The sequence below is a fragment of the Cygnus olor genome, chromosome 13 (genome assembly GCF_009769625.2).
Source record: "Cygnus olor isolate bCygOlo1 chromosome 13, bCygOlo1.pri.v2, whole genome shotgun sequence".
NCBI classification, from domain to species: domain Eukaryota; kingdom Metazoa; phylum Chordata; class Aves; order Anseriformes; family Anatidae; genus Cygnus; species Cygnus olor.
In genome coordinates this window covers 5,091,803-5,119,160 of record NC_049181.1, presented here as the reverse complement: position 1 = coordinate 5,119,160, position 27,358 = coordinate 5,091,803, and the positions used below count along the sequence as shown (strand labels likewise).

The following is a 27,358-nucleotide window of genomic DNA, read 5'->3' as shown; positions in this document are numbered from 1 at the left end:
GGCAAGATGTGTAAAGAGTCTATAGTAATGTTATTCCTCTGGATACTGACATGCCACTTGTACATTTTTTTCAGAAAAAATGTCACCTCTAAGGCATAATTTTATATATGTAATATATAAAAATGAGGGCATAATTTTACTCCCAATAAGTTTACAATTAAGTGTTATTTATCTTGTTGACAGAATTTTACAATACCATAACACAAAATCATGGATATTATATTTAACACTTCCTATAATCAGATTCAACTTTACAATTCTTTTTGTTTAAGCAATTGGTTTTTTTGTTTGGTTGGTTTCTGTTTTTTTTTTTTTTTATTTATTTTTGGTGTTTTATTTGGAGAAAGGATGGCAGTTAATTTCTTCCATATCTCAGAAGAAAAAAAAATTAAAAAACAAAGGGTTGGGGTTTTTGTTTGATTGTTTTGTTACCTGTGGGGGGCGGGGGGGGGGGGAAGTATAATTCTGGTATCTTTATCTTTTCCTATTAAACTCCTAATGTGGTAGAAATTGATTGTTTTGCCAGGAAATTTCAGTTACAATCTTCATCCAGAAAGGAAATGTTGAAGGCAAAATAAATAAATAAACAAATAAAGTTTTCAAATGCAGCTGCCACTTGGTATGGCAGCCATCTTTAACTAAAACTAAAGTCCTCTGCTTACAATAGGAAGTACTACATGTCAGCTTTATTTTAAATTTGCACAATTAATATGTTTGGTAAAGCTGTGTAAACTACAGATAAGCTTTTATTGTGTATCCCTGAAAAGGACTGATGAATTTTCTCACTGTAATGTCTCCAAAGTAAACAACAAAAGGCTCTGTATATATTAGGTGTGAATTAATTTGTCAAATTTTTAGTTTTCCTGGAACTGGAAATGAGCTGTGTTACTACTGTGTGTCAGTAGCCAAAGGATTTTTTTATTTTTTATTTTTTACCCTGGATTTACATGCAACTGGGAAGCAGTGTGCCACATTTTTTCTAAACATTATTGAAAAATATATTAAACAAAATAAAAAAAGAACAGAAGTACCTCATTAGATAATCTGATGTTTATTAATTAAACCCTATCAGTAAATCAAAAGTGAAGCTTCTTTTATTTTGCACATAAAATGTAAATGTGATTTGAATAGATTTACAGTTGGGACAACAATATATAAAGCTACTTATACCTGCTGGGCACATAAGAGAAGCTCTTTTAGTGTTCATTGGAAACCTTCAACAACTTGTACATCTGTAAATTTTACAAGCAGCTAATATTACAGCATTTTTACACTTTTTTTTTTAAATAAATTACACATAAGTTACAATATGAAGCCTACACAGAAATCTATCCACAAGAAATATTCATACACTGTCATTTTTCCTTCCACAAAACTTCGATTGTCTCACTTAAAGTATCAATAAAACTAAACAAAGTTATGCAGTTTGATAAGGAAAAAAATCTTGGTATCATAAATGATGAAATAGCTAAATGGCTAAAGAGCAACAAAATACTAGAAGGGAAAAAATTTGTTTTGTTTTTATCTAAGAAAGGAATTTCCTTTCCAATCCACTGTAGAATTTACTAGTTTTTTTTTTTTCTGCCACTATTAAGAATATAAATATGTCCAGTTAACAGAACACTGAAAAAATTCTAATCTTTACAGAGAACCATCTTGAGACTTTATCAAATAACATAATCGGGGTGTACTTATAATTATAGTTATCCAGCATTCATTACCTTCTTTCTTTGCTGAGAAATGTCAGCAATTCTCTAATAAACTAAGCTACAATGACAACTACTCCTTTATCTAATAGGTTTGGAGTGAAGTAACTAATATTTTAGCTAATCTTCTACTGAATACTTGTAATAGGTGATTATAGTTGTAAAACAAACATATACATAACTATAATATTATTTTAAACATCAGTAGCTTAAAGCCACAATATGACACCGGCAAAATAACTATCCCAGTTTCCTACTGTTTTCAGCAGTGCCCATGTAATTTTCAACTAACAGGAACAGTAGCCAAAGCAAGCTCTGCAAGATAAAAAAAAAAAAAAAAATTAGACTTATAGCTTGAAAAGCATATTTATCACACTTTTGCTTCCATTATTGTAGAAAATAAAATCTTAGAAATAAATTAAAAAAAAACCAAACAACTGATCCTTATTGTATTGTCATGTTGTCAATTTCACACCGAAAAGCCTAGTTAAGAGTTTTCTATTTCATCTGTTGCATTCTTTCATAGAATAAATACCTGTGTATTCAACCAGTTAAAATTAAAATCAAAAGCAGTTGTCATGTCTTTGAGTACATTTTCCTTCTTAATTACATGAAAGATAAATTTTGTTGAAAACATACACCATCCTTCCTAAGAAGTAGCTCTTACAGATTCTATTATGTAAGGTAATCAAATGAGACATTGCCTGCTTGATCTCTATTGCTAAGCAAATGGAAGGTGAAATCTATGAATATGCTATAAATTATAACAACAAAGATAGAAAAAAATTAGTAAGTTATATTACTGTAATATTCCCTAAACTGTACTAAGAAATTGCTTTCAACAGAGAGGAAGAACTGCTAGCAGGTATTTGTGCTATATGACCCATATAAGAAAATCAGTGGGATTTTGTGTTTTCTTTTGATAGGTTCTGGGTTGTGGGTTTTCTTCCCCATTTTATATATTTTGCCAAGAACTATGGTCAATTTTAACTAAGTGCTAAGGATTTAGCTTTTCAAATTCAAATTCAAATTTAGGATTCTATATACATAAATATTCACAAGCCTAACAAGTTTGTATGTGCACTAAGAACAGAGTTAGGCTTAAGTTACACTTAAAGCCTGAAATAGCGAATTTGTCAGATATGCATTTATAGCTGGTGCTCGTGGATAAACGTAGTGCTGCTCCCAGACACTGGTGTCTGGTGGGATACAGCAAAGTTTGCCAGAGGGATGACTTTGACAGGATCTTCACTGGTGCAGTGTCTTTCACAGGTGTTGTAGAACTGGGGCCTGAGCCCACCTTGGACTTTGTCAGTGTCATCCTTTGGAAGGGACCTCCCAAGAGTGTGGCATCTGTCAGGCCTGGCTCCTCGGCCCCAGCCCTGCTGGAAGCCAAATGATGGCAAAGGGGTGTTGGACTGTTGATACTGTGTCAAAGAAGGTGGCATCCAGCAGTTGTCTGAATGGCCTAGGATGAGACACTCCTGGGTGCAGGTTTCAGAGGCTTCAGCCAGGGCTTTCTGGAGATTTACTTCGATAGCTGGGAGGGCAGAAAAAGACGAGAAATTATCAAAAGATCTGAAGACTGACATATGCAGGGAATCAAGGTTAACAAAGCAATTCTAGTTCAATGATAATGGACACAGTTGGGAAAGAAAATACCTGCAGTTGTAAAAATTAAATGAACATTTAGACGTTTGCAAGTTTGAGGCCCACAGTATGATCAGAAAAACTATTAAAATTTCATCAACAGATGATACCATGACTTCAGTCAAGTAACCAAAGCCCTTATACATTCTACTTATGACATTTTTATTTTTTGAAATTGTCCCTTGCGTAAAAACAAACAAACTAATAAAACTTTATACTAACCTAATACCACTATTCTATATGTTTGCATACAATTACTTGAAAAAAAATTAAAATTTGATTATTTTTATTTAAATATTCTCTTGAAGCTGGATTTCCTGTTTGGTTTTGCTTTGTTTATGGCAAAAAAAAAAAAAAAAGTTAATTTGGACACATAGCCAAAGATGGTGCAGTGGCTTCAAAGATGCACTCAAGAGCTTTAAGAATGAAAGACAGCCTAACAACTGTTTTAAAGAGAATTGATTTCTCTGTGCATTCAATACTGGAAACCTTGAAAAATCAAAGGGTAATAGCCAATGAAGCTGTAGCCTCTGTAGTTTACTAGTAATCAAACCAGAGTTCTTGAGTAGATGCAAGGTTTATGCCCTTGAAAAGAGATTACAGAAATTATCATTTGTTCAAAGGCAAAGTAAGCTACTAAATCTAAAAAACATAATTTGCAATACATAAACAATCTTAATCTGTTTCATTTAAATTATTCTGGGTTTACCATGTTCTGAAAATTCAAATTAATATAATTCAAATACTACAAATCATTCCTTGAAATATTTTTCATATTATATACTTTAATTTTATATTATCTTGCTATGTACATGGTTTAAGTATATCAGAAGAGAGAAAGAGTCTGATTAGATATTGCATTGTGTTGTCTTCACAAACTGCAAGAACATCCTTTTTCTGAAAGATACATATATATTTTTAGTATTTGTCTTCATGAAAATATTCAGAACTGGATTCACAACCAGTGGCTCACAACCAGTGGAGAAGGTATGCTGCTACAAATTACTTATTGAAATAAGAGTTCTGAGTGGGAGCCTCTCATCTTTTGAGACGTGTTTAAACAGATGCTGTATTTCTGTTCTAATAAATACTTTGCATGTTGAATACTTTGCATGTAAAGCCACAAAGCACTAATGCATATTTCCATGTTACATCTCAATACAAATTAATTTAGTTGTTCCTTCAGTCATTGAAATACATAATGCTGCTGACCAAAATACAGGTTACATCTTTTTAAAATCTACCACTGTTAAGTGGACAATTGGTTCTCTGTTGTTTCCTGAATGTTATGTCCTTGATTATTTCTCCTGAAGTAAATTGTACGAGTATGTGCCTGATAAAGAAATGATTGTTTATAAATATTTTTGTTTTGCCCTGTTTTTGGCATTTCAACATGTCTTCAGTCATCTTGTCTCTGTATTTTAGAATGTGATCCTGACAAAGCCTTGGCACCTTGCTGTTGAAATACTAATCCAGCTTTGATGGGCAGTCAGAGATATAAATATGGAAATAATTCAGTAGAGGAAATAGTTCATGCAAAAAAAAAGTTACTGCTGGTAGATTAGTCTAATCTTTCTGTGTCCTACTATCTGCTATTAGAGACATAAATTTGAGTATATACAAGCTCTTTAAGCTCTTTAATTATCCAAGTTTTCTTCTCTTCTAATCAAGGCAACTCACAGAAAACAGGTATGTCCTTGACTGAGTGTTGAGTTAGCACTGATTCATGCAGAAACTGATATTTTCTGCATTTATTAACAAAACCTTGTTGATACCCAATCCCCCCAGGCATTCCTCAAGGCTTTCTAACATCTCTTAAAATTCTGTTACTTAGGTGAAACCGGAAAAATACTATTTTTATTTGGAAATAATAATTATTATGTGTTGCTAGATCTCCACAGCAATTAGTTACTATACTTATAATGTAGTACTATCTCAACCTAGAATAAAAAAGTAAACAAAATTAAACCATCAAAACTGGTGTTTGGCAATACTTAACTTGAGCTTTAGACAAGGGAACTGCAGAAATAAAAGGTCGCTTACAAAGCATTCTCTACACCATATTGACATATCAGTAGGACAGTAATTTTGTGCCATGTGTTGCCAGACTACCTGTAGACTTGGAACATGCTAACATGTGAAGAACAACAATGTTGTCAGAATGACATTCTCATTTATCCTCTCAATAATGAGATTTATACACGAGTTTTAGCAAAAACAAACAAACAGAAAACAAAGAAAGCAAACAAACCTTTAGCACAACCTACCTAACCTTCATGGGCACAATCATATGCTGTGAATACAAGTTATTTTGATTTTTAGGTTTGGGTTCCATTACATAAAAATCCTGCATTGTCAGACTATTGCAAAGAAACTTTTTGTAGCAGTTAATCTTTCAGTATATGTATTTTGTACAGGTAATCTTGACTGTCAGAGTATTTATGTTTTTCATCACTGCTTATGACTAATAACATGTAAAATACACAGTTCTTATTAATTTTGAAGAGTTAAAACCCTTTTCTACTGAGTATCTCTGCAGTGTTGCAAGAGAATAGAAAGTAAAAACGTATTTAGCAAATACAAGTACTTTTCTGTATGATGTCTGACATCTTTTTTTCCAAAAGTAACAGCCAAGCTTTGGTTTATAATATACTGCACTCATTAGAAAGAAAAAAATAAAATAAAATCAATGATATCCTTAACCCATAGACTAACTTCAAAAGGAATAAGATTTCAAGAAAAATGAATAAAACTGGTTTGTTTTTAATTTATATCTTCTGCATATAGGCCACAGCATTAGTGTGGCCCTGAGGTTTTCTTTAGGAGACTGGGTATGCTGTAGGAAAACAAATTAACTGCGAGTGAGACAATAAATATATTGCGAGATGCATAAGGTCTCCAGTATTTGCATTTAAAGGAATCTTAGATAATCTCAACAACTGGTCTGCTGCAGTAAGACGTACTAGCAAGGATAACTCAGACACAAAACAGCCTTGTCTTGGTATGAAGTAAAAATAAATATATAAAGCCAGGAGTATTAAATGTTTTTAGCACAATCAAGGAAAAAAATGACTGTTGGAACATAATTCTTCTGGTTTTCAATGAACTAGCACAAAATGTAGGAAATTTTCTTCATGAATATTCACCAGGCATCATCTTTTTTGACTGTTCTTCCAGGCCATGCAATGTAGCTTCCTTCAGTCAGTATAATTCATTCTCTATTTTTCTAAGATATCATTCTACTGCTTCATTAGAACTTGAAATCATTCTAAATAGCTGCCTAGCCCTGGCATTGTATCGCCATCCAAGCTATGTTTTATTTATAAAAATTATATTTCTAACAATTCCCTATTTTATCAAAGCAAAGAGCTATTTATCAGCAATATATCATATCAACGGTGCCACCTTAAGATATAAAGCAGCTGATTTCCAATATTCTGTTACTGACTTAACATGTAAAGAGGTCACTGTAACTAGCATTACGATGTTGTCCACAGCACCCAAGCTGGCTTCCCCTTCACCACTTGCTGCCCCCTTAAAAGGAGGGACTCAGGCTGGGTCAGGAGAGCATCCCAAAAGACCATCTGAAGAGGATTTCAAGCCACACAGCTGTGTCAGTGTGAAGTTCAGTGCTCAAGTGGCATTTATCCAAGCCTGGATAAATCGAGCATGGCATTTTCTAGCTGCTCCTCCTTAAGCTTTACTCTGCTTTGCATCTTCTTATGCAGGCAAGTGTTTGCAACAGTTACTTCTTGCAAGTCATTGATTAATGTGGGTGAAAAGAAAAAAAATTTGAGCCCTTCTCTCATTCAAAAGAGGTAATGTAGGTGATTATTCTAGTCCCATAAGTATTCTGGTAGGAAGGATCTGTGACATCTGCCTCTAACAAACACGTAAAAGAAGGTTCCTGCTGTCTTTGATTATTTTCAGAAGAAATAATGGTTTTCAGTGTCTGGTAACATGTTCTCACATAAGATATGACACGTTTATAAGTGGAAATAAAACTGTAAATATCCCTCGTATTACAAATTAACAATATGTTCATTTCAACTTTTACCAGTTTGCCTTGTTTCTTCACTCATTAATAAAACCTTAATTTTATATATTTTTTCATACTACATGGAGGCTCATCAACCATGACATGCAAGTCGTATGAAAGATAATTTTTAATTCATACAATGGAACACACTTATGCACATGTGAATTTACCATTGTCACTTGAACTCCAGATTGTTTTAGGAATTAAGCTGTTTTTTAAATTGTCTGCCTCTGAACTAAGAACGTTTTTAAAGAAGGGGTCTGTCAGCTGTTATGAAATGTTTAGATCAGAGCTGTCAAGTATAACTAAAAGCACAGTAGTTAAAAGACTTTGTTCATTGTTCCACAGTCTTTATCATTTATAGGTCAAACCAGTCTTCAGTAAGAATATTTACTTCTACTTAAAATGTGGAATTTCAACCTTGCCAGGTAGCTATCCTTCAGTCAAAACAATTATAAAAAAAATACTATTTGATTTTTTTTCTGTTTGTTTTGGTTAGAGACTTTCTGTAATTATAAAGCCCACGTACAGTACATATAAATATAAATGAAAATATAAATGTTGATTGTTCTTCTTGCATATGGGGTATGAAAGCCGAAGAACAATACAATGCAGGTTGCACTTGGTGCTATGTATTTTGTAGACTGAATGCTGCACACTTTGACATTTGTTGCTCAATATTTGTTGCAGGTTTAAGAATATTTCTCATAGAGAATTCTCAAACGAAAACAGGCTGTTTGACAGTGTTATCAGCATTCTCATAATGTTGAAGCATATACTTAGTGTATACATGGTATACTTTCTTTTCTAACCCTATGCCCCTCCATTCCGCCAAAAAGGAGAGGTACTACTAGGACAACATCAAGAGGACCAGTTCCTTTTTCAGTCTGTCACAAAAGCCATCCCTTGCATCATGGAATCACAGACTTAGGTTGGAAGGGACTTTTAAAGATGTCTGGACTAATCTCCTGCTCAAAGCAGTGTATCTTGTTCAAACTATAAGAGAACATTTTTTCCAAAAGTCTGGGCCAAACTTTAAAAATGGTACATCTCCCTTTGAAAAAAATTGAGTGCATGTTAAAAGAGATATGCATTTCTGAAAGCTGGACAATCAACACCATGATCTCCTGGACAAACCTTAAAACATCTCCACCTTTATCCACTTATACGTAATAATGATCAAAAGAGATTTGTAAATGTATTCATTAGCAAAACGCTCAGATTCAATAGAAGTTCAAAAACTGACAGACTGCATGGTATCAGTCCAGGCTTAGGATTTTTATAAACTGTATGAAGAATTCAAAAATAATTTCAAAAAAAATTAAGAAAACAATTTAAAACACAGGATATAGATAGAGTGCTTGAATTTAACACCATGTAGCTGAAGTCTTAATGAAAAGCCAGTACTGAATATGACACATTTTGGATGCAAACCATCCAGTGTTACATTCAGAGCACTCTTGTTTCATAATAAAGCAAGCAACAATTAGCAAGCAATTAAGCAAATTGCCCATAATTATGCCATTGCTGAGCTATTTTTCATATTTTCACAACACAGCACATATATGAATACATGGCTTGCAGTGCCAATGCTATTCTGTCAGCATCCAGAAGTGCCTCTCATTTACTGAAGCATTTCATATTAAACAGCTCCCATCACAATTTCAGTGCTCTCTGCTCAGCAGGAACTCACCAGAGTGATGAAGATGACAACCTTATACTGCTCATCTCAGCCAATAGCTCCTAAGGAATGGGTTGTGTTCCCCCTGCATCCCCCTCATTTTTTCCCCCATGTGTATATACTAAATGTGGTACTCAATCTAAGTAGGAATTCAAGCATAATATAGGGAAATTACAGTCCAGAATTACCCTCGTGACAAAAAGCGGCCACGTGGGCAACATCATTTAATGGTCTCTGCTGCGTTAAGAGAACAGAAATAACATTAACAATAAAATAGGGAGGGCAGAATAGTTTGTTAGTATAAACTGGGATACTTTAATAAGGTCAGGAGGAAGAAGCTGAATGTAGAAACCCTGAATCATTGCTGTTATTATATATATATATATATATATATATATATATTGCTTTTATAATATAATCCCTGTGGGAGCAGATTCCTATGAATATTTTATTTCCTGTATGGATCTCAGTAACTTAAAAACCTAAATAAATTACTAAAGTTCTAGCCTTTGAACCCTTTTATTCCAAGAACAAGTAGGACATACCACTTCCCTTAGTCTTCAGCCTCATGTACAGAGCTTGCCTCCACCAGATCCCATGAGAAATCATACTCTGAGGAAGGTTTATCCTCCAGATGTTCTAAATGTGGAATCAACAGGTATGCAGGAAATCACACATTTTTGTGTGCCACCTTGGCTGGCCATGCTATACTGGGTATCTTGCCATTCCAGTGGCATTTAGTAGTCATTTCTACAGATAATTCATAACAATGGTTCTCTCTTCTTCAAACCTTGCTAAAGAGGTTACTCCCATTTTCATTCTTACTTACACTCAAATATGTATATATACATACATATGTAGATTTAGAGAAGAATATTGTTGTTTACAGTGTCCACAGTGTGAATACAGTGTAATTATACAAAATAGTTTTTAAAGTTTAAGGTGTGAGAGTGCACGAGGGAGAAAGGCAGCTTAGTGATTTTATTATAAATCACTAAATACCTCTAAAGCCTGAAGATTCATGAAGAGAACTAAGAAACATTGAATTTACATAAACTCATTTGATGTGGAAACAGAAGAAAACACATTTTTTTAAGCTTAGGCTGCGGACACTGCAATCAAAAAAAAAAAAATCAATTATCTTTTGTGGCTCTCTGGCTAGAGAACAAAGATCTAGCCTTGGAGATAGGAAAACAGATGAACTTCAAAGAGATAAGGAAAAAGAATTTCTAGGTGGAATAAGGTCAGTAACATTTATTCTTGATATCAGACCTACATCAAAGTATTAGAGTACTTTCATACTACTCTACTAATGAATTCTAACACTTGTGACTTTATATGGAGATGAGGTGAAAAAGTCATTCTCAGCAGAATGCAGGGTGATGAATAGGGGACAAGCAGAAGTTCCTTTTCAGGTATGTCTGAGATACCTCACATACAACAGCTTCAAGTGATAAGTATGGGTTAAAGGACCTACAGGTCTGCTTCAAACTTCAGTATTTACACCCTATATTCACTTGAGTAAGTTTTCTGATGCTTCTCCACACCAAGTGGGCTCTGTTTTCATGAAGTTCAAAAAGCTATTATTTTAAAAAGTATTGACTTTACAGTAAAAATAAATTAAAATAGAATACTAAGTAATTTTGTTAAGTCCTTGAACAACCGTTGGCAATTATTCATGGTTCAGACACTTTAATGAAATACTAATTTTCAAAAGAAAACCATAAAAAAATCCAATACTAAGTAAGCATCTCTTTCCTGTGGTGACCCAAGAGGGTCAAGATATTTTGAAATTGTGTTTTCATCAGATACACACAAACAGAAATTTAAAGTCAAAGGCCAATAAAGCAGAAAACAAAAACCCTACAACATTCTAAAAATATTGTGTGGCTTTTATGCTGTGACTCTAATTGCATTCCAAGAAAAAAAAAAAAAGCATTTTTATTTATTAGAATGTAAAACAAAACAAAAAAAAAGTTCTTATTCTTAATATGTTGCCCTGAATTTATTTTGTGAATACTTCTAGACACTTTCATGATGTTTGAATGCAATGTTTTATAGTGAAATCTAAGTAATACTGTTTATAGCGCTGACAGATATTACATTTGATTGGATGTTCAACAGCATTATATCTGTTTTCTTGGGTTCGATAAGTAAGTAAAGCTGGCTGAAGCTTTTTTGACAAAGCATTTTTCCATCAAAAATGTTTCAAGTTCACCTGTTTTGTGATCCTGTTGATTCAAATGATGTTTTGGGGTATGAAGTATGGAAACGAGTAGTTTCAATTTTCTCATTTTATTCCAAGTAGATTTTTAAAAGATGAGAATCTTTGCTATTCTAACATTATGCAGAGATGACAGTATTGAAAGGACATGTTCTCATTTTGCCAAAGCTTTTCCTCAGATTTTCCATTTCACAATAAATTTCAAGTTCAGCCTATGTTTCTGAAAAACAACATTGCTTGCAGTTAACTATACTTGCAGCATGGTCTAACACAATCCACAATCATTTCCACTTCCTAAATTCCCTATGATTCCCTTACCATTACTACAGAAGAACAAGCCCTGTGCTCCACCTAATAATTATGTTTTGCTAGATTTTCAAGTTTTTACAAGTGATTCGGATAACTATTGTATGCTCAAGAAGTCACACTTTAAAATTTCCGTAAACTGACCAGCAGCATGTCAGATCTCTTGTACTTATTAAGCTCATTAGTCATGATGTACAACCTTGTGGAAAGACAAGAGATAAGTAAGACTGACATTTCATATCTCCACAGGACAAAAGGATTCCCCTCCTGCAGCTCTTGTCCTCCCCAGGAGGACACTCTACTCCATATGGCTGAAGCCCAGGTGGGTTTGTTTCTTGGAAAACCCTCTGAACTGCAGGCTCCTTGATGGCTAGACAGCATTTTCTAACCATTTTTTTTCACAGCAGTTTTCTGTCATTACCACTTTGTCAGTCTGCCACAAACTGCCCTCAGTGGAACCAGGTATCTACTCAGCAAAGACCCCCCTCCAAAATGTGAGATGGCCATGTTTGATTAACAACTTTGTGATTGATGTAAAAATGAAATTTGAAAGGTAATAATTACATTTGTAATTACTTAGTTCTAAATCACTTATGTTTTCTGTTCCCTCTCTTTCTGGGCAGCTGGAGCAATGACTCATTAATAATAATAAAGTCATTTAACCCTGCAGGCACATTACAAGGAGAAAGATGTCATTTGTCACCAACGCAAATAGAACAATCACTGAAGAATACAGAAAGACCACTACTTCATAGTTGTTGCAAATGATAAAAGGGACATTTTGCACTCATTCTTAACATGACATCCCAATCTGCTTTTAATTATCAGCAAACATAAGGGGACAGCATACAACATATGAGGGACTACTAATAATGTATTGTCCTGCAGTGACATTTCCATAATCACTTTAAATCTATCCTATACATATGTACTAGTTAAAGCTTTCTACTCAAGAAATCATACCCCCTAGTACGGAATGAATTATCCTTTGCAGATTTAGCATATAAAACAGCTCTTTCCCAGGTTTTGAGGGTCTGACAACTGACATGCATATTACCATTACTTTAAGTGATAAACTTTGGCATTCTTTTGCACTTACAGTTGCATACAGCATGACTTATGTCTAAGTACATTTGTACGTTTGTATTCTTTAGGCAGGAATCTTTACAGTTTTAATTCTCACTAGCACTAATTTAGCCATAAACTTCTGCAAGTTGCTTAATTTTGCAATACTTTTTAGTACTGTTCTGAACTTCACTACTGAAGGAATATTGCAAGAAGCACTCTATATTAGGTGAAACAAATGCCCTTATTTATAGGGAACTCATGTAAGTACATCAGAATTTACTGGATTTTTAAGAATTACTGATGTAACTGCCTATCTACGAACCAAATTTCTGATGAAGAGATGAGGCTATTCTTTTTATAAATGATTTGTTCCAGAGAGAGTGTGTGTGTGTGAGAGAGAGAGAGACTCCTACTATGGTATTAATATGAAAACAAATGAAAGAAGGAAGTTTCATGTACATAAGAGTCACCATAATCTAAGTTCCAACTCCTTCCGGCTAGAACTACAGATTTTTCTTTGCTTTGCTTTATCATCAGCTTTTGCTTTATCATCTAACCATCAGGTGTGTAGAAAGACCAGAGAACAAATTTAAGAGTATGAAGTTAGACTGTTATTGTGTGGGGTAGAAAGGAGGTAAGCAGACCTCCTAAATGTGTTTATATTTTCCCTAAGTACCACAATAGGCTATATATAAAGATATTCTTTAAGAAAGTTAAATAAGTAGTGTTAAGAAATAAGGCACATCAGGAACGAGTAAAATGCACAGAGTAAAATGCACATTTTCACTCAAGATAGTGACAACACAGAAAAGCTTATACATGGAGTGAGATGTTTTGTCAAATTGAAAAATGGAAATAATATGACCCCTACAATTTTCACATCAATTTGAGGTAAAATGTTTTGAATTACAGTCATTTTAATCTTGTTTTATAAAGAAAATTACTTCAAATGGGTGATAATTTAAAACAGCATAATCCAAACTTCATTGTGCTCCAGTCAGGCATAGAAGTGAGAGTGGCTCTGAGTGATTTGGAGCAATATCTGCACTGTAGCTCAGACCCTCATTCAAAATAGACATTTAAAAGAAGAAAGGGGATACCTGAATAGAGTTTCCATCATTTCCCCGTGAGTACAAAACCACTTAATGTGTTGTCTGCTACCTTCTAACTGGGGTTTTCAAGGGATTGCTAGCACCTTCAGAAATTTTGGCACGATTCTGATGAGGCACTAATTTCACAGTTATCTCTTTAAGCATTCAGTTGTGACAACTTTCTCCACTGTAGTTTTGCTGTTTGATTGTTAAGTTTCTCATATCACTTCACATAAGTCTTTTCCAACTATTAAGAAGTCTTTGGCATCAAGGATGACTGCAGGTTAGAAATATATATTATAAACATTCCCTTTTTCTTTGCTGAGGGAAAAAAAAAAAAAACTCTCAGAAAATCCACTGCTGAGTTTTAATTCTCATCTGGTTTCCTTTGAACAACCTCCAACCGTGACTTTCATACTTTCTTTAATATTCTTTTTACTTTTCCAAACCATTTGTCAAATAAAATATAAAAATATATTAATTTGAACTAGGGTGATAGAGGGTAGTTTACTTTTCTAAATCAGATGATTTTCTCAGCACTTTGGACAACTGACACATGATGGGGATAATTTAGGCCAAATCAACTTTTGACACAATTCTTTAAAGAGAGGATTTCTCATAGCAAAAAAAAAAAAAAAAAAAAAAAAAAAAAAACAGCGTTAGGGAACAGTCATGGCTGTGATTATTCTGGAAGATTTTAGGAATAGCAATATCATCCCAGAAAATGGGAGAAAGCAATTGCTGACAGTAATCTTTTCAGCCCATTTCAATCACTGTTAGGACAACCACAAGCATTATTTTGACTCTTGAAACAAAGTGTTTTTTTGTTTGTTTTTGTTATTTTGTTTTTTCTTTGCTTATTTTTAGAAAAAATATTTGAGTTCACCAAGTATAAAAGAGTGGGGATATAAAGTTAAGTATCCAAATTTTCAGGAAAGTAAATTCCATTATTTTAGAAATGTTTTAATATAGGAATATAAAATTGATTATCTCTAAATTGTGTTATTTGCATAAACATAGTTTTTGTATCACCACATGCTATGTGTCTAAATTGAGGATTCTGGAGAGGTATTTGTGCAACTCCTAATTTCAGAGAGTCAGTGTTCAGTTTTGATTCAGACCTATTTGCATAACAAGATGTCCTAACAAAAGAAAATTATTTGTATTTTTATACATTGAATAGACCATAATTTTCTTTGAAAAAAAGTGATTTATACTCCTGTTATATAAGTCTGACTAGGCTAATAAAAACCTAATATGTGTTATTAAATGAGGTTAAACACTGCCATTCAGATTTGTCAAGGAACTTACTGCTTTCCTTAGTACATGAGACTCAATCAGCCATTTCTCTACTACATAGGACAGAGGATCCCTTAGAAAGGGATTTAAAAAACATTCAGTTCTTATAAAGTCACTAAAGCTTAGCATCCAGCACTTTAGAAAGTTTAAGTTTCAAAGTTTACATTTAGTTTGTTAATCCTGGATGTAGCATGCATACATCAAAGTTAACCAAATAAAATTACATCAGAACAATTCTTGCTAGAGATGGAACTCCCTATACTGCCCTCATCTGTTGTTTATAAAAGCAGATCCATGAAAGCATGTAATTTTTTTTTCTTTTTTTTCATAAGCTCTACAGAAAAGATATTTTAAGTCTGGGGTATGTGCTGCTCTGGCAGATGTATATATGAAGCTCTCAAGATGTTTGGCATTCATTTCTTTTTACGAGGGTACAATCCTGAATTTCTGGAGTTGACATTACCTAATCTTTAGTGGAATACATTTGACAATCGTCTTTTCTACAGCAAATATGGTTGGCAGGAGCAGTTCATACTTAGTCCGTATTCCAAATGGCTGCTTTAAGATCTTTCTGTGGTTTTTAATTAACCATAGGATACAAAAAGACCTAAATGAAAAGCTACCAGTCAATTGCTGGCTAAATGTTCACCAGACTGTTATTGAACCTCTTCAACTATTTATTCCTTAATTCATCTGTAGTCTCCTAGAGATGTCATTAATATGCTCAGAGTTAATTCATTATCATCTATTGCTTCTATTCAAGCTCATGTTAACAGAATAAATTCATCAAAAATGATCAGACTTGAAAAGACAGATTTGGATTCTGACAGAGAATAATTTATCATGGCTGGGAAAAAGCCTCCCACCAACTGGGCTGTTTGAATGCTGGGAGATGAAATTGTAATGACTGCAGAACCATTGTAGAAAAGGACGTTAAAGTCTCATGGAGAAAACAAATAAATGATAAAGCCAAGGCTCTACTGCCAAAATATGTATGTTCCTGACACTGATTTTTTTTTTTTTTTTATTTTTACACTCACAGGCCTCTCACCCTATGTGCTGTCTTGAGGCAGAAGCAATTATTAAGGTGCTGTCCATTTGCATACTGCAGAGCCTAGGAGGTACAGAGGGGCACCACCACACAAGTGCAGGAGCGACAGTGGCTTTCAAAGCTTTACAGAAATGTTACTGATACTCTGAGTGTTGCAAACTGTTAATCAATAGATCCATGAGACAGAAGTCTTCATAGTAATAATGCATAATGTAACGCTAATCTATTTTATTCAAAATTTGTTGTAATTATCACTTAAATAACAGTAATTAACAGATCGAGTAATCTACTATTCTAAGTATGCTATGCTTTCTAGGTATCTACTTATAATCTGAATTCCAGGAACAGATGGAGAAAACAGCATTTATAACACATTTTAGGTGTTAAATTGATTTTTCTCTCTCTCTTTTTTTTTTTTTTTTTCATTATAACTTCATTATATAGAAGAATTGGAAAGCACTGTGGTACTGTCATGAATGTGGTACCACTGCAATATGACTTGTGGACGTTTATTTTAAAGACTGGAAACATTTGTTTAATCACCACATTACAGGCAATATTCTAGCTGTTATAGTTTCACCCAGTTATTTTATCACCAGGTGGAGCAAAGGAGGAATTTCCCTTCTCCTGTACTAGAAGCTGCTGTATACTGGACACACCCATTTCCCTAAAAGATTGTTACTCCATTTATCTATCCCTTTATATACTTTTATTCTAATTCTCTATGTACCAGAGCTATTTTTCTGTTCCTTGTCTTGTCACACTGAGCAATTATGCGACTTCAGGACTTGAGTAATTCAGTTTCCCTGGGGAAGGGAAAAAACAAACAAAAACCAGCAACGAGTACTCCAGACCTGCTCAAGAAATACAAATCTTACTATGCACTGCCTAGATATTTTACAGATGATCTTAAAGGAGCTTAAATAAATATTTGTAAATATTGGTATGAAAATATCAGTATAAGTATGTAGGTTTATCTGGCTGTTTCAGTCAGAATATACATCCTAGTTTTCTTCCCCCTTCCATTCTTTCATATTCCAAAACCAAATAGAATCATGCTTCCAACTTCACTGCTATCACTATTTTGGCATTCCATTTTAGATTCAAGATATATACTTTATTATATTAATGCCTTCAATCTAAAAAATTCAGTGGGGTGAATACGCCAAGTGTCTGATCAGTACATAATGCCACAGTGAAGAAACACTATATTATAAAAAAAAAAAAAAAAAGTTAACATTTCCCAGTGAAGTACTGAAAAGTTAGGAAGTGCAAATTCTGCAGTATTAATTCATCTCCCTTGTGTAAATGTGTTTTGATGCAAACTTTAATTAAATTATCATATACTATTTTTCTCATAGGACCCTTGGGCCCAATTCAGAGAGTAGGTAGTTATTCAATATTTCTCCTTATCTACTTTAATCAGCATGTGGCCATACACCTTTTTAATTAATACTTTCAAAGGCTTGTCTTGAATGCAGATTTATTCATTTCATTGCATGCTTTTTATGTCATTTTCACAGCACAACCAAAAGTTTCATGAACATAAATAATATTGCACTTGGATTATTTGCTTTATTGAGGCTATTTGCATGCTGGGAAACTGAGACAAAGAAATTAAGTAAAATCTCCATTATTTCTGGGTGCCCAACTTGAGCAAGCTTATACCAGATTTTTGCACACATTTTCTTTTACACTAAACTTTCAATGCATATCTGTTGGAGTGGTGATCAATGCCATTGGCACCTAAGAAAACCTCAAGGAGAAAACATAAGAATCACAGAATGGTTTGGCTTGGAATGGACCTTTAAAGATCATCTAGTTCCAACCTCCCTATTTGAACTTCACCAAGTTCAAAATCTGAATTTTGTGAAGCCTTACAAATTCCACTATATTTTAGTATGGAGAGCAAGTCTAGCTTTTTTCCTTGATAAGTTTATTCACATAAAATTGACCATATGTATGACAACTTTGTCTCTATATCCAAGTGGTGAAATCTATATTGCAATACTAAATTTCCTAGAACAAAGTTAGTTTTTCTTTACTTTTTATAGTTTTCTGAAAGCATTCCAAAGAATGACCTATTTTCTATTTCAAGCTCTGCTTGAACTGTTTGTTATATTATACATTGCTTCTATTTTTCCTCCTACTTGGAATAGACATGTTAATGATTTATCTTCCACTGTCATTAGTAAATCTAACCAAATATAATATCAGTAAACCAATATACACTTTAAATAATCCTCCTGTGACAAGAGCTCATTATTTTTATAAACCACTAAAAATCCCAGGAGTATATGTGCTTTGATGATTTGATATGGTATAAAATCTTTCCATAAGATAAATCCGAATATATTATTAACTGTAAATTAATAAAATGTAATGATTTCATGAAATTCTATATGATAAAGCAATTTCTAGAAATTCCTCAAGGTGCTTCTCAGAATTTAACTTCAGTTCTTTCACAAAGTAGATTGGACTACAGTTAGAACTCTTCCCATGATTTTTGTATGCAAATTAAAAATAAATTTAGCCATATGTAAGTAAAAATACAAACACATCTGCATATCTCAAAACTACTGTGTTATTATCTCTACTGATTAGTATTTTATTTTGAAAACTTTTTCATGTATATTTCTGACATGGGTTGTAAACTTTCCTTCCTAACCCCTACAGGCAGACTACTGTCTCTGTGCAGTGAAGTTAAACACTTCTTTCCTCAGGGAACAAGCTAAATACAAAGACAGATAATGAAGTGAGGGAAAGGAGACATATGCAGAAGAAAGTGTAAAATATTTGAGTGCTGAAAGTCTGCTCTTCCCCCTTTCTATTTCCAATACAGTCATCATCTGTGGAAAAGTAAATCTTACAAATCATTATCATACAGATGGCAACAAGTTAAGAATTGATTCAGAAGGGCTATGTACAACTACATATAGAGGTCTATTCAGCAGTCCACACAATATGCCTAGATCAATTAGTTACATCCAAGTCAGCTCAGGCATAACTAGCTTTCATCTCCCTTTATAATACTTACTGCTTTAGCTTCTCCATCAAAATGACAGAAGAACAAAACCCCGCAGAGCACTGCATCAATGTACCTAGCATGAGGCAAAATTTCAACCTCCCCAAAGCAAAGTCTTGATCATTTTATTTTTTCTACTTCATAACAAAGATAGGTGATACATTAGGAAATCTTCATTATATTCTCAGTGGTCAAGCTCTTAAGAAACTAATACTAAAATAATACCTTGCTAACTGGTATACCATTACCATAACATCACACTAGATCTATTACATTAGCATGTTATTTCCATGCTAAACGACCAATACCAATTTACTGATCATGCTAAATGACTAGTAAAATAGATAACCTTACACAACATACTTGATTTCTAGTCAGCCAAGTGTGCTTTTCTTCTCCTGTAAGATATTAGAAAAAACAACAAGTTATCCTTCTATCTGAAGACTTCAAACTACTTTTATACTTTTCTAAAATCGGGTCAGAGTCTCAGATCATGAAACATACTTGAATTCAAGCACCTGTGTACTTGAATATCAGTGACAGTTCATGCCAATCATTTTGTGCAACTTCTGTCATAAAACACGGTGAATAGCTCATAAATCATGTTAGCAAAGAAAAAAAGGTGAAAAAAATCTCTTCAAATCACTGTTTTGAAGTTGGCTTGTTTTTAATTTATTTGTTTTTAATAAAGACAGCTGAGATTATCTAAAAGTTGCTTTTAGGAATATATATAACCTCATCAAATTTTGAGAAGTAAGCATCGCTGGAGATGCTGGAGACAACATGCAAGAAGGAATAAAAGAATAAAAATAAATCCATGGGAAATGATTGGGATGTTTCCCTTAGCTATAATTTAATATTGTTATAGTATGCAAGTCTATATTGCAGGGGGGGAAATCTTTGGATATTTGGGAGTCTATTTAAAATAAAGACTTTTCGGAGTACTCTTCATAGATCCAACAGTTGATAAAGAATCGTTTTAATTTCATTTTTTGTTTCTAAGGAAGATGAAATAGTGTTTTAACAAGTGATTGATTACAGAATATATAGCAGGTACAAATAGTTAAGTTGCTGCATAGAGAATGATTTCAGTTCACAACAGATTAAATATTTATCTAATTTATTGCTCATTTCTTTGTCTTTCCTGTCCTTTCCCCAGGTTCCCTCCCTTCCCATATACCCTATGCAGAGGTGAGGCCTTATGTTTAGTCAGTAGCCAATTACAACTTCTCAGGTGCAGTTTTTCATCACAAGGGAATATGGTAATCTTACACTTATTAATTAAACTACCGTCTCTAAACAAACTGTTAAAAGTCCTATATTCACAGCTTGCATATCTAATCTAGATAACAGGATAAGCAATGTGATTGCCAAAGTTCGTGTAGAAATGAAAACAAAAACACCCTGTATTCATTCTTCTTTGTTGAGTTCCTAAACAAAGAATAAGTTGTACTTTTGGGTAGAAAATCTAATCTGCATTTAAATAGAATTTTTCCAAATAATAAACAAAAGCCTGAAGCAACATTTTTACAGCAAGTCATGCTGGTAGTTCACAGACTAATCCTTCTATCTCTATCTGTAATTCTTTCTACCCTTGTATATTCATTTTCTTACCAGTTTATCAATGCATCTTGACAGTTGGAGTTCACAGTAACAATAGTAACTTTGCATTTCCTCAAGTTTTTTCAAAGCTGAGCCTAAAACTTAAAACTTTGGGTGATTGGCAACGCAAGGCAAACTGCAGTAGAATCACCTTTACAAAAAGGAGGAGAAATTATTAACCTAAAGAGTGAGAAACATGACAGATTGAAGGGGTATGCTTTCCACGTGAAATACTAACTACAACAGAACAGCTTCTAAGGTACAGCTACAATGTACTATGTGACATTACTGAAAGCTTCTGATGCATTTGAAGGTGGTATTCTCTGAGTTCTAAACAGCTGCTGATGCAGATCATATAGATAACTATGCATCTCATGTGATCCAGAGTAAGCATAATGGCAAACCAGATGTCACCAAATCAGCAAGCATGTGCAACTTTGTTAACAGCTAGCCAAATGTCTAGTTATAGTGAAAGAATGGGCTACATCTTCATTTTCTGACCATCACTTTGCTCCTCTTTGAGGCTGCAGGATAATACCACTGCCCACTTGAAGAAATCAAATGCAGTGGCCACATAGAACGCCCCAAAATGAGAGATTTAGGTTTCAAATAGGAGGCTGCTAAATGCTAGAAATTACTTTTAAAAACCTTTTGAAACAGGGAGAAGTTCAATTTTCACATGCTACCTTGCTACACAAGCAGAGTATTTTATTCTTCTGTTTAAAGGAAGAGATCTGATTCTACTTTGAGTACACAACTCTCCTACTGCTTTGCCTCTGAACGGATTATTTGTATATTTCAGTGCAGAAAATAAAAGATGACCTGAAAAAAAAGAGAGCTCTGTTCTAAATGTAAAAACTTTGAAGAAAGACATTACTAAATGAGAAGATGCCTCAGAGGGAAAAAGTGGAAGGACAGAGTTAGCATTCTAGATGAGATTTACCAAATTCTCAGATATAAAGAAAGCTAGTACCAGATGAGCTATAACTAATTTAATTCAGACTTTTCTCCTTTAATAAATGTCACTTCTAATTAGTGAAATGCCTACTTTTTTTTTCTACCTGACTCCCACTTTAGTCCTAATATTGACAGACCATCAGCACATTATCCTTTACAATATTTTCTCATTCTACAGCCCAACAAATTTGACCTATAAATCTATTTCATTATTAGATGTTGTTCTAAGCTGGCTTATTCTTTAAAGGGCCAAGCAGACCTGTCTTTCTTTGAACCAATACTGTCTGCAGGTATTGTGTACCTGTCAGGCACTGTGATCATTTTGTTTACAGGACTCAGTGTAGGGGTTTTTGTTTCTTTGTTTGTTTCCAGAAAATAGAGTTATAACTCGACTTGTGAATGATATTTATTTATTTATTTATTTATTTATGATTTCAGGAAAAAGATAACTTAGGAATCAGTTCTCCTGAAGATTGCAATTATTCATGTTCAGGGAAGAAAAACAATATTAAGGATTCTGTATAAGGACTCGATAAGCTTATTTAGTAAGCAGGAAAAAACAAATTACCAATTACTCTCTCAAGGAAACATTCTCTTTATGAAATAAAGCAGTGTGCCAATAAATATTTACTTTATTTTAGGTAGAAGACACTTAGTCTTCAAGGTAGCAGATGATTATTATGTAAATTACTAGGCTGAAGGACAAAATGGTTCTAGGTAGGAAAGAAATAACCTCTCCACTTCATAACTAGCGATAGCAAGTTCAAGAAAGAAAAGTATATAAATTTATTCATTATTGATGGATAAATAAAATATTAATTAGAGACAGCGTAATAAAAATAATTTACTTTTCATCAGTAACAGTCTGGTGTATCTAGAGATTGTAAACTGTTCCACAAAATGTATAGGGGCTATTTTAGCTACGACTGGAGGCTTAACGTTTCACCGTTCCACTGAAGAGTATGTAGGCATCCAGAGGGGAAACAAAATCCCACTTAAAAGTCAGTCAAATCGCAAAGAATAATTAAAACACTATTATGTTATTTGCAAAGTCAACTCTGGAGATTATTCTTCAAACCTGTAGTACAGAAGGTCAGGCTTCCTCACCTTGATGGCAGATATGCAGATATTGTGCAGAACTTACTCAAACCCTTTTGTGGAGTCAGTTTAAGAGCCAGGCACAAGACACTTTTCTGCTCCCCTGACAGGCAACACGGCACAAGGAAGTGAAGGAGAAGAAAAACTGTATGTATTCCCTCAATTCTCATTTGCTACAGAATTAGCAACCTGTATCTCAAGGTCCTTACAGAAGAATATGTAGTGCTGAAAAGAAGAGGCTGACATCTGCCCCCCTTTCTTTTGGGGGGACAGTGAATTTTTATACTAAATTTGCTATATTTTGACACCAGAGATATCCAATGACACACAAGAACTGTCATGTCTCTTAAGCCTAAGCAAACATGACGTTCTGAGAATCAAATTCAAAGATCAAGGAAAATGTCATATTTAGACACCATTTTATAGAGCTGCATTCACATGTACCTCTGATTTTTGAATCTTCGGGATGCTTTTTGTTTCAATCCACATAGGTAAAAGCTTCTTTTTCAAAACAAAAAAGTCCTTCATTGCAGGTCCTCAGAAAGCAGAGACCTTAAGCAGGATGTAGCATGAAAACAATCAGGAAACTACTAAGTAAAACTGAGAATCATCAATTTGGAGAAATTACAAAAGTGTGAATACAACAGTTTTTGGCCTACCTTAAAGAATATTTACGTTTTCCAAACGTAATATAATCTGCCAAAGAACAAATTTACCCATGTAATGCTCTATTTGAACAATATTTTCTGTAGGTATTTTGTTATTCTTACTGAAAAAAAAAATATATAATGTTATCAGAGTTCCTCCTTGAGGAGTCATACAATATAAATAATGGCATTCATAAAGTCAATTAGAAGTCAAAAGTAAATAAGTGTTGAACTGCAGTAATTAGACTATGCAATATAAATGATTAATCCATTAGAGTTCACAGCAAAGGTAAGATGCTGATCCTGCATGTACAGTGCCACTAATGGAGAATGGATTTTAAAAAACCCTCTAATTAGGTAGAATTAAGTGGTCACCTCTCTTAATTGGAAGGAAGACAGAATTCAAACGTAAAGAGGAAAAGCTCATTTTTAATATAGGCTCTCCCATCCGTCTCGCTCTGGCATCATGCTGAGCGGTCCCACACAATGGGCTTTGACCTCTGCCTGTTGCCACATGCCCAGCCGACTCAGCCGTGCTTCACCCAGCAGAGCACTGAGCTCTGACTGCTGCACCTCGTGGAAAGGGTTGCTGCTAAGGTGTAGTGTCAGCTCTCCCCATCCTTACCTCAAAGAGCTGAGCACACTTAACTTTCTTACCAAGTTACTGGCAGTCCAGCCTGAGGAATCAGAAGAAAATAAAAAGGCAACTACTGGGCCACTGGCTACTCCAATGAAACAAGTATTTTGCTGTACTACTTAGAACAGATATTGGCAAACACACATCTCCCCTTCATGAAGTTAAATTCTACCTTGAGTGACTATGGCATTAGAGAGCAATTGAAAGATCAGGGGAGAGCATTCTGGAACCAGCTAACAGGAAAAACAAATAGATAAATAAATTAATGATCAGGCTATATTAAACATTTCCACACCCAATACCACAGACATGCCTAGATTTTTAGGGTAACTCCAAGTTAGCACTATCCTTAGGAAAATAAACAAATAAATAAATAAAATCAGAATTTTAGCCTTATAACTAAAGAAAGTTGGTGGAGTTTTTTTGTTTGTTTGTTTTGACGAACAACACTAAAAATCTAGCAGTCACCTCTGAACAGTTTTTGTTTTTTGTTTTTCCTTTTCATTCAGTGTGTTGTTAACATAAATCACACTTCTCCCACAATCTTTCTGGTACACATGTGGATACCATAGCAACTATCACAATGTACAAATCCTATGCTCATAAAACACACAACTGAGTGATGAAGGGATTGTTATCTGTAAATCCAGAGATCTGCAATCACCCCATAGCCATGGCTTAAAGGTACAAATAATTATAGCATAGTCTTTATTATTTTTTTAACATAAAAATCCAGCAACAACAACAAAAAGTTCAAATATGCTTTTCCAACCTAGCTATGTCGAGATCAGCATTACAGCGCTCTTAAGAAGCTGAGTAATTAATTACATTACCTTCAATGTTAGTGAATAACTGTCAGGAAATAGCCTTAAAATCCAGATTCTGTTTTAATTTGTTATTTATAGGCAGAAGTCAGGCTTTCAGGTCACTTAATACAAAATAACTTAGACTGTGAATACTAAAAGAGGAGTTAAAATAGACATAGATTTAAGTAGAAGACGTGCTTAAAATTATACAATTGCTTGAAAAGAAACCAACCTAATGATCAGAGTAAACACAAGGATGGGAGTAGGAATGCAAGGCCAAGGCACAGAGAAGAGCAGGATGGATCCTTCCCTGGTAGCCCATAACCATATGCCTGCATTAGCAAGGACAAGCTATCTCTCTGTACTAACCCTTCACAGAACCATCTCACATCCTGAGTCACAAAAAGAGAATATTTTAAAAGATTTTATAATAGGTAAAAGCTCATTTTTCAAAACACATACTTCAGTTTACATTGGGTGAGAGAAAGTGTGTAGCAACAAATTATGTTCAGAACTGTTCTTGTTTTGCCTGAATTGCCTTTTTTCAACATCCACACTATTTAAAGAAATGTTCAGAAGAGTGAGATTTCCTTAGCCTTTTTTACTATGGGCAGGGATGTGTTTCCAGTTACTGGATTGCAGAGGTTATATTCAGATAATTGAAAAGAAAGCCAGAAATTTGCAAACAATGGAAAATCAGCCTAACATTTGATTTGTGCTTTCCTAATGGTCATTCTTACGGAGCTTAGTTTGTTATCATATTCAAGTTGTCAAGAAATACCAGAAAAAAAACTTCAGCTTACCGTTGAACAACATTTTAGTTCATTTTATAAGCATTATAAGCAGCATTAATTAAAGAAGCAATAACTAATGTAACAGTATTTTTTTCCTGCAGGGCCAGAGTCGGTGACTCTGATCAAGATATCAGTGACAATGATCAAGAATTTAATGTTTTTGCTATAGCATCCATGACAACTGCCATTCATTAAAATATATCAACAGTAATAAATAAGTTATTACTGTGTATCCCAAATGATTAGAGCTTTTAGATGAACCTCTCTGGACCTCAGCTGTTGCCAATTACCTCTTGTAACTGGCATGCTCGTCCTCGACCCATAGTGTTCACATGTGTAAGATGCAGCAGCCATGATAAAGCAGTCAGCTTTCCTCTTTACTGCTCACCCACACTCTTAGAACAAAAAATAGTATAAAGTACCAATACAGTGAATTGCAAAAAAAAAACAAACTAGGTAGAATAGACATCAGGAAGAGGTTCTTCACCAAAAGGATGGTTGCACACTGGAACAGGCTCCCCAGTGATGTAGTCACTGCACCAAGCCTGTCTGAATTTAAGAAGAGATTGGACTGTGCACTTAGTCACATGCTCTAAACTTTTGGGCAGACCTGTGCAGTGCCAGGAGTTGGACTTGATGATCCTTATGGGTCCCTTCCAACTCGGGATATTCTATGATTCTATGAATCCACCATAAAGAGTCACAGAGGATTAACCTGGCATGGCAGTTACTGCATTAACCAGCAACTACAATGAATCGTGATCATCATCGCACTGTAGGGAATCACTTTGTTGTTTTGTTAGCAAAGTACTAACAGTACTAACCCTGGACTAAATTGAAATTGGTGTTGGGAATGCTGACTCAGATGTACCTTGCTCTATGTTTCTGAGAGCCTTAATAAAAAAAGAATAAAAACAAACAACTGTATTATTGTATGTACTATGGTTGCCTGAAGAGAATCAAATGATTTCAAGCAAGCAGCTTAAGAATTCTCATTAACATGAGCTGTTAAGATGCTAGCAACAAGTTGTTAGAAAAGCATTATACACACACACACATATATATTCTTTTGCTATTGCTACATAACTTCAATTTTTGGGAAGTCTGAGAAATTTGGAAACCCCGGAGTAAGAATGCTAGGAACACTTGGATGACCAAGAATGTATTGAGGCAGTCTCAAGCATTTCTTGGCAAAAAATGTCTAAGACGTGGTTCAAAACACTGTTAATCTGTTACCAAAGGAGAAACATATCCTTACAGATGTTTCACAGATGAACACATTATATGAGAAAATATATGATCCACAAGATGAACAGGCTACCTGAGAAAACAAAATTTGATGGATGGTCCACAGAATGGATACCTTAGCAAAAGAAAGAAATCAAAAACCCTTTAATTAACCCTTCACAGAAATCACGCAACTTAAACATGGAGAATCAAAGTTGGCCATAACTAATCAGAGAGGTGTAACCACATTCAAAGCATGTATGCAACACTAACAAAAATTAATGAGGTGTACAGATACCCCTTTTCTTCAGCATTGGGTTAAGCAGAATTAATCATTCTGGTAGCCTGTACTGCACTGCTTCTTTATATAGAAAGTATTGTCTTCTCTTCATTAAAGGGAACTACATCTTAGGATCTGGTTTAAGGTTGCTTATATTATATTTGATGGGT

At 34.2% G+C, this 27,358-nt stretch overlaps 1 protein-coding gene and 1 long non-coding RNA gene across 6 annotated transcripts in view; one reads left to right on the top strand and one right to left on the bottom strand.

The window, feature by feature from the left end:
* The first annotated feature begins 229 nt into the window (after positions 1–229).
* LOC121077155 lies at positions 230–21,651 on the top strand. Its single transcript, XR_005823925.1, has 3 exons — positions 230–354; positions 13,050–13,060; positions 21,640–21,651. It is a non-coding gene; the product is annotated as an uncharacterized LOC121077155 (long non-coding RNA).
* PCDH11X (protocadherin 11 X-linked) overlaps positions 261–27,358 on the bottom strand; it is a 488,057-nt gene continuing 460,959 nt past the window's right edge. For 4 of the 5 annotated variants that reach the window (XM_040572066.1, XM_040572067.1, XM_040572064.1 and 1 more), the window contains one exon: positions 261–3,246. In XM_040572066.1, the coding sequence (XP_040428000.1) occupies positions 2,855–3,246 (392 nt within the window). In that variant the 3' untranslated portion in view covers positions 261–2,854. The remainder of the gene's footprint in view (positions 3,247–27,358) is intronic. The other variant, XM_040572068.1, reaches the window with a different exon arrangement.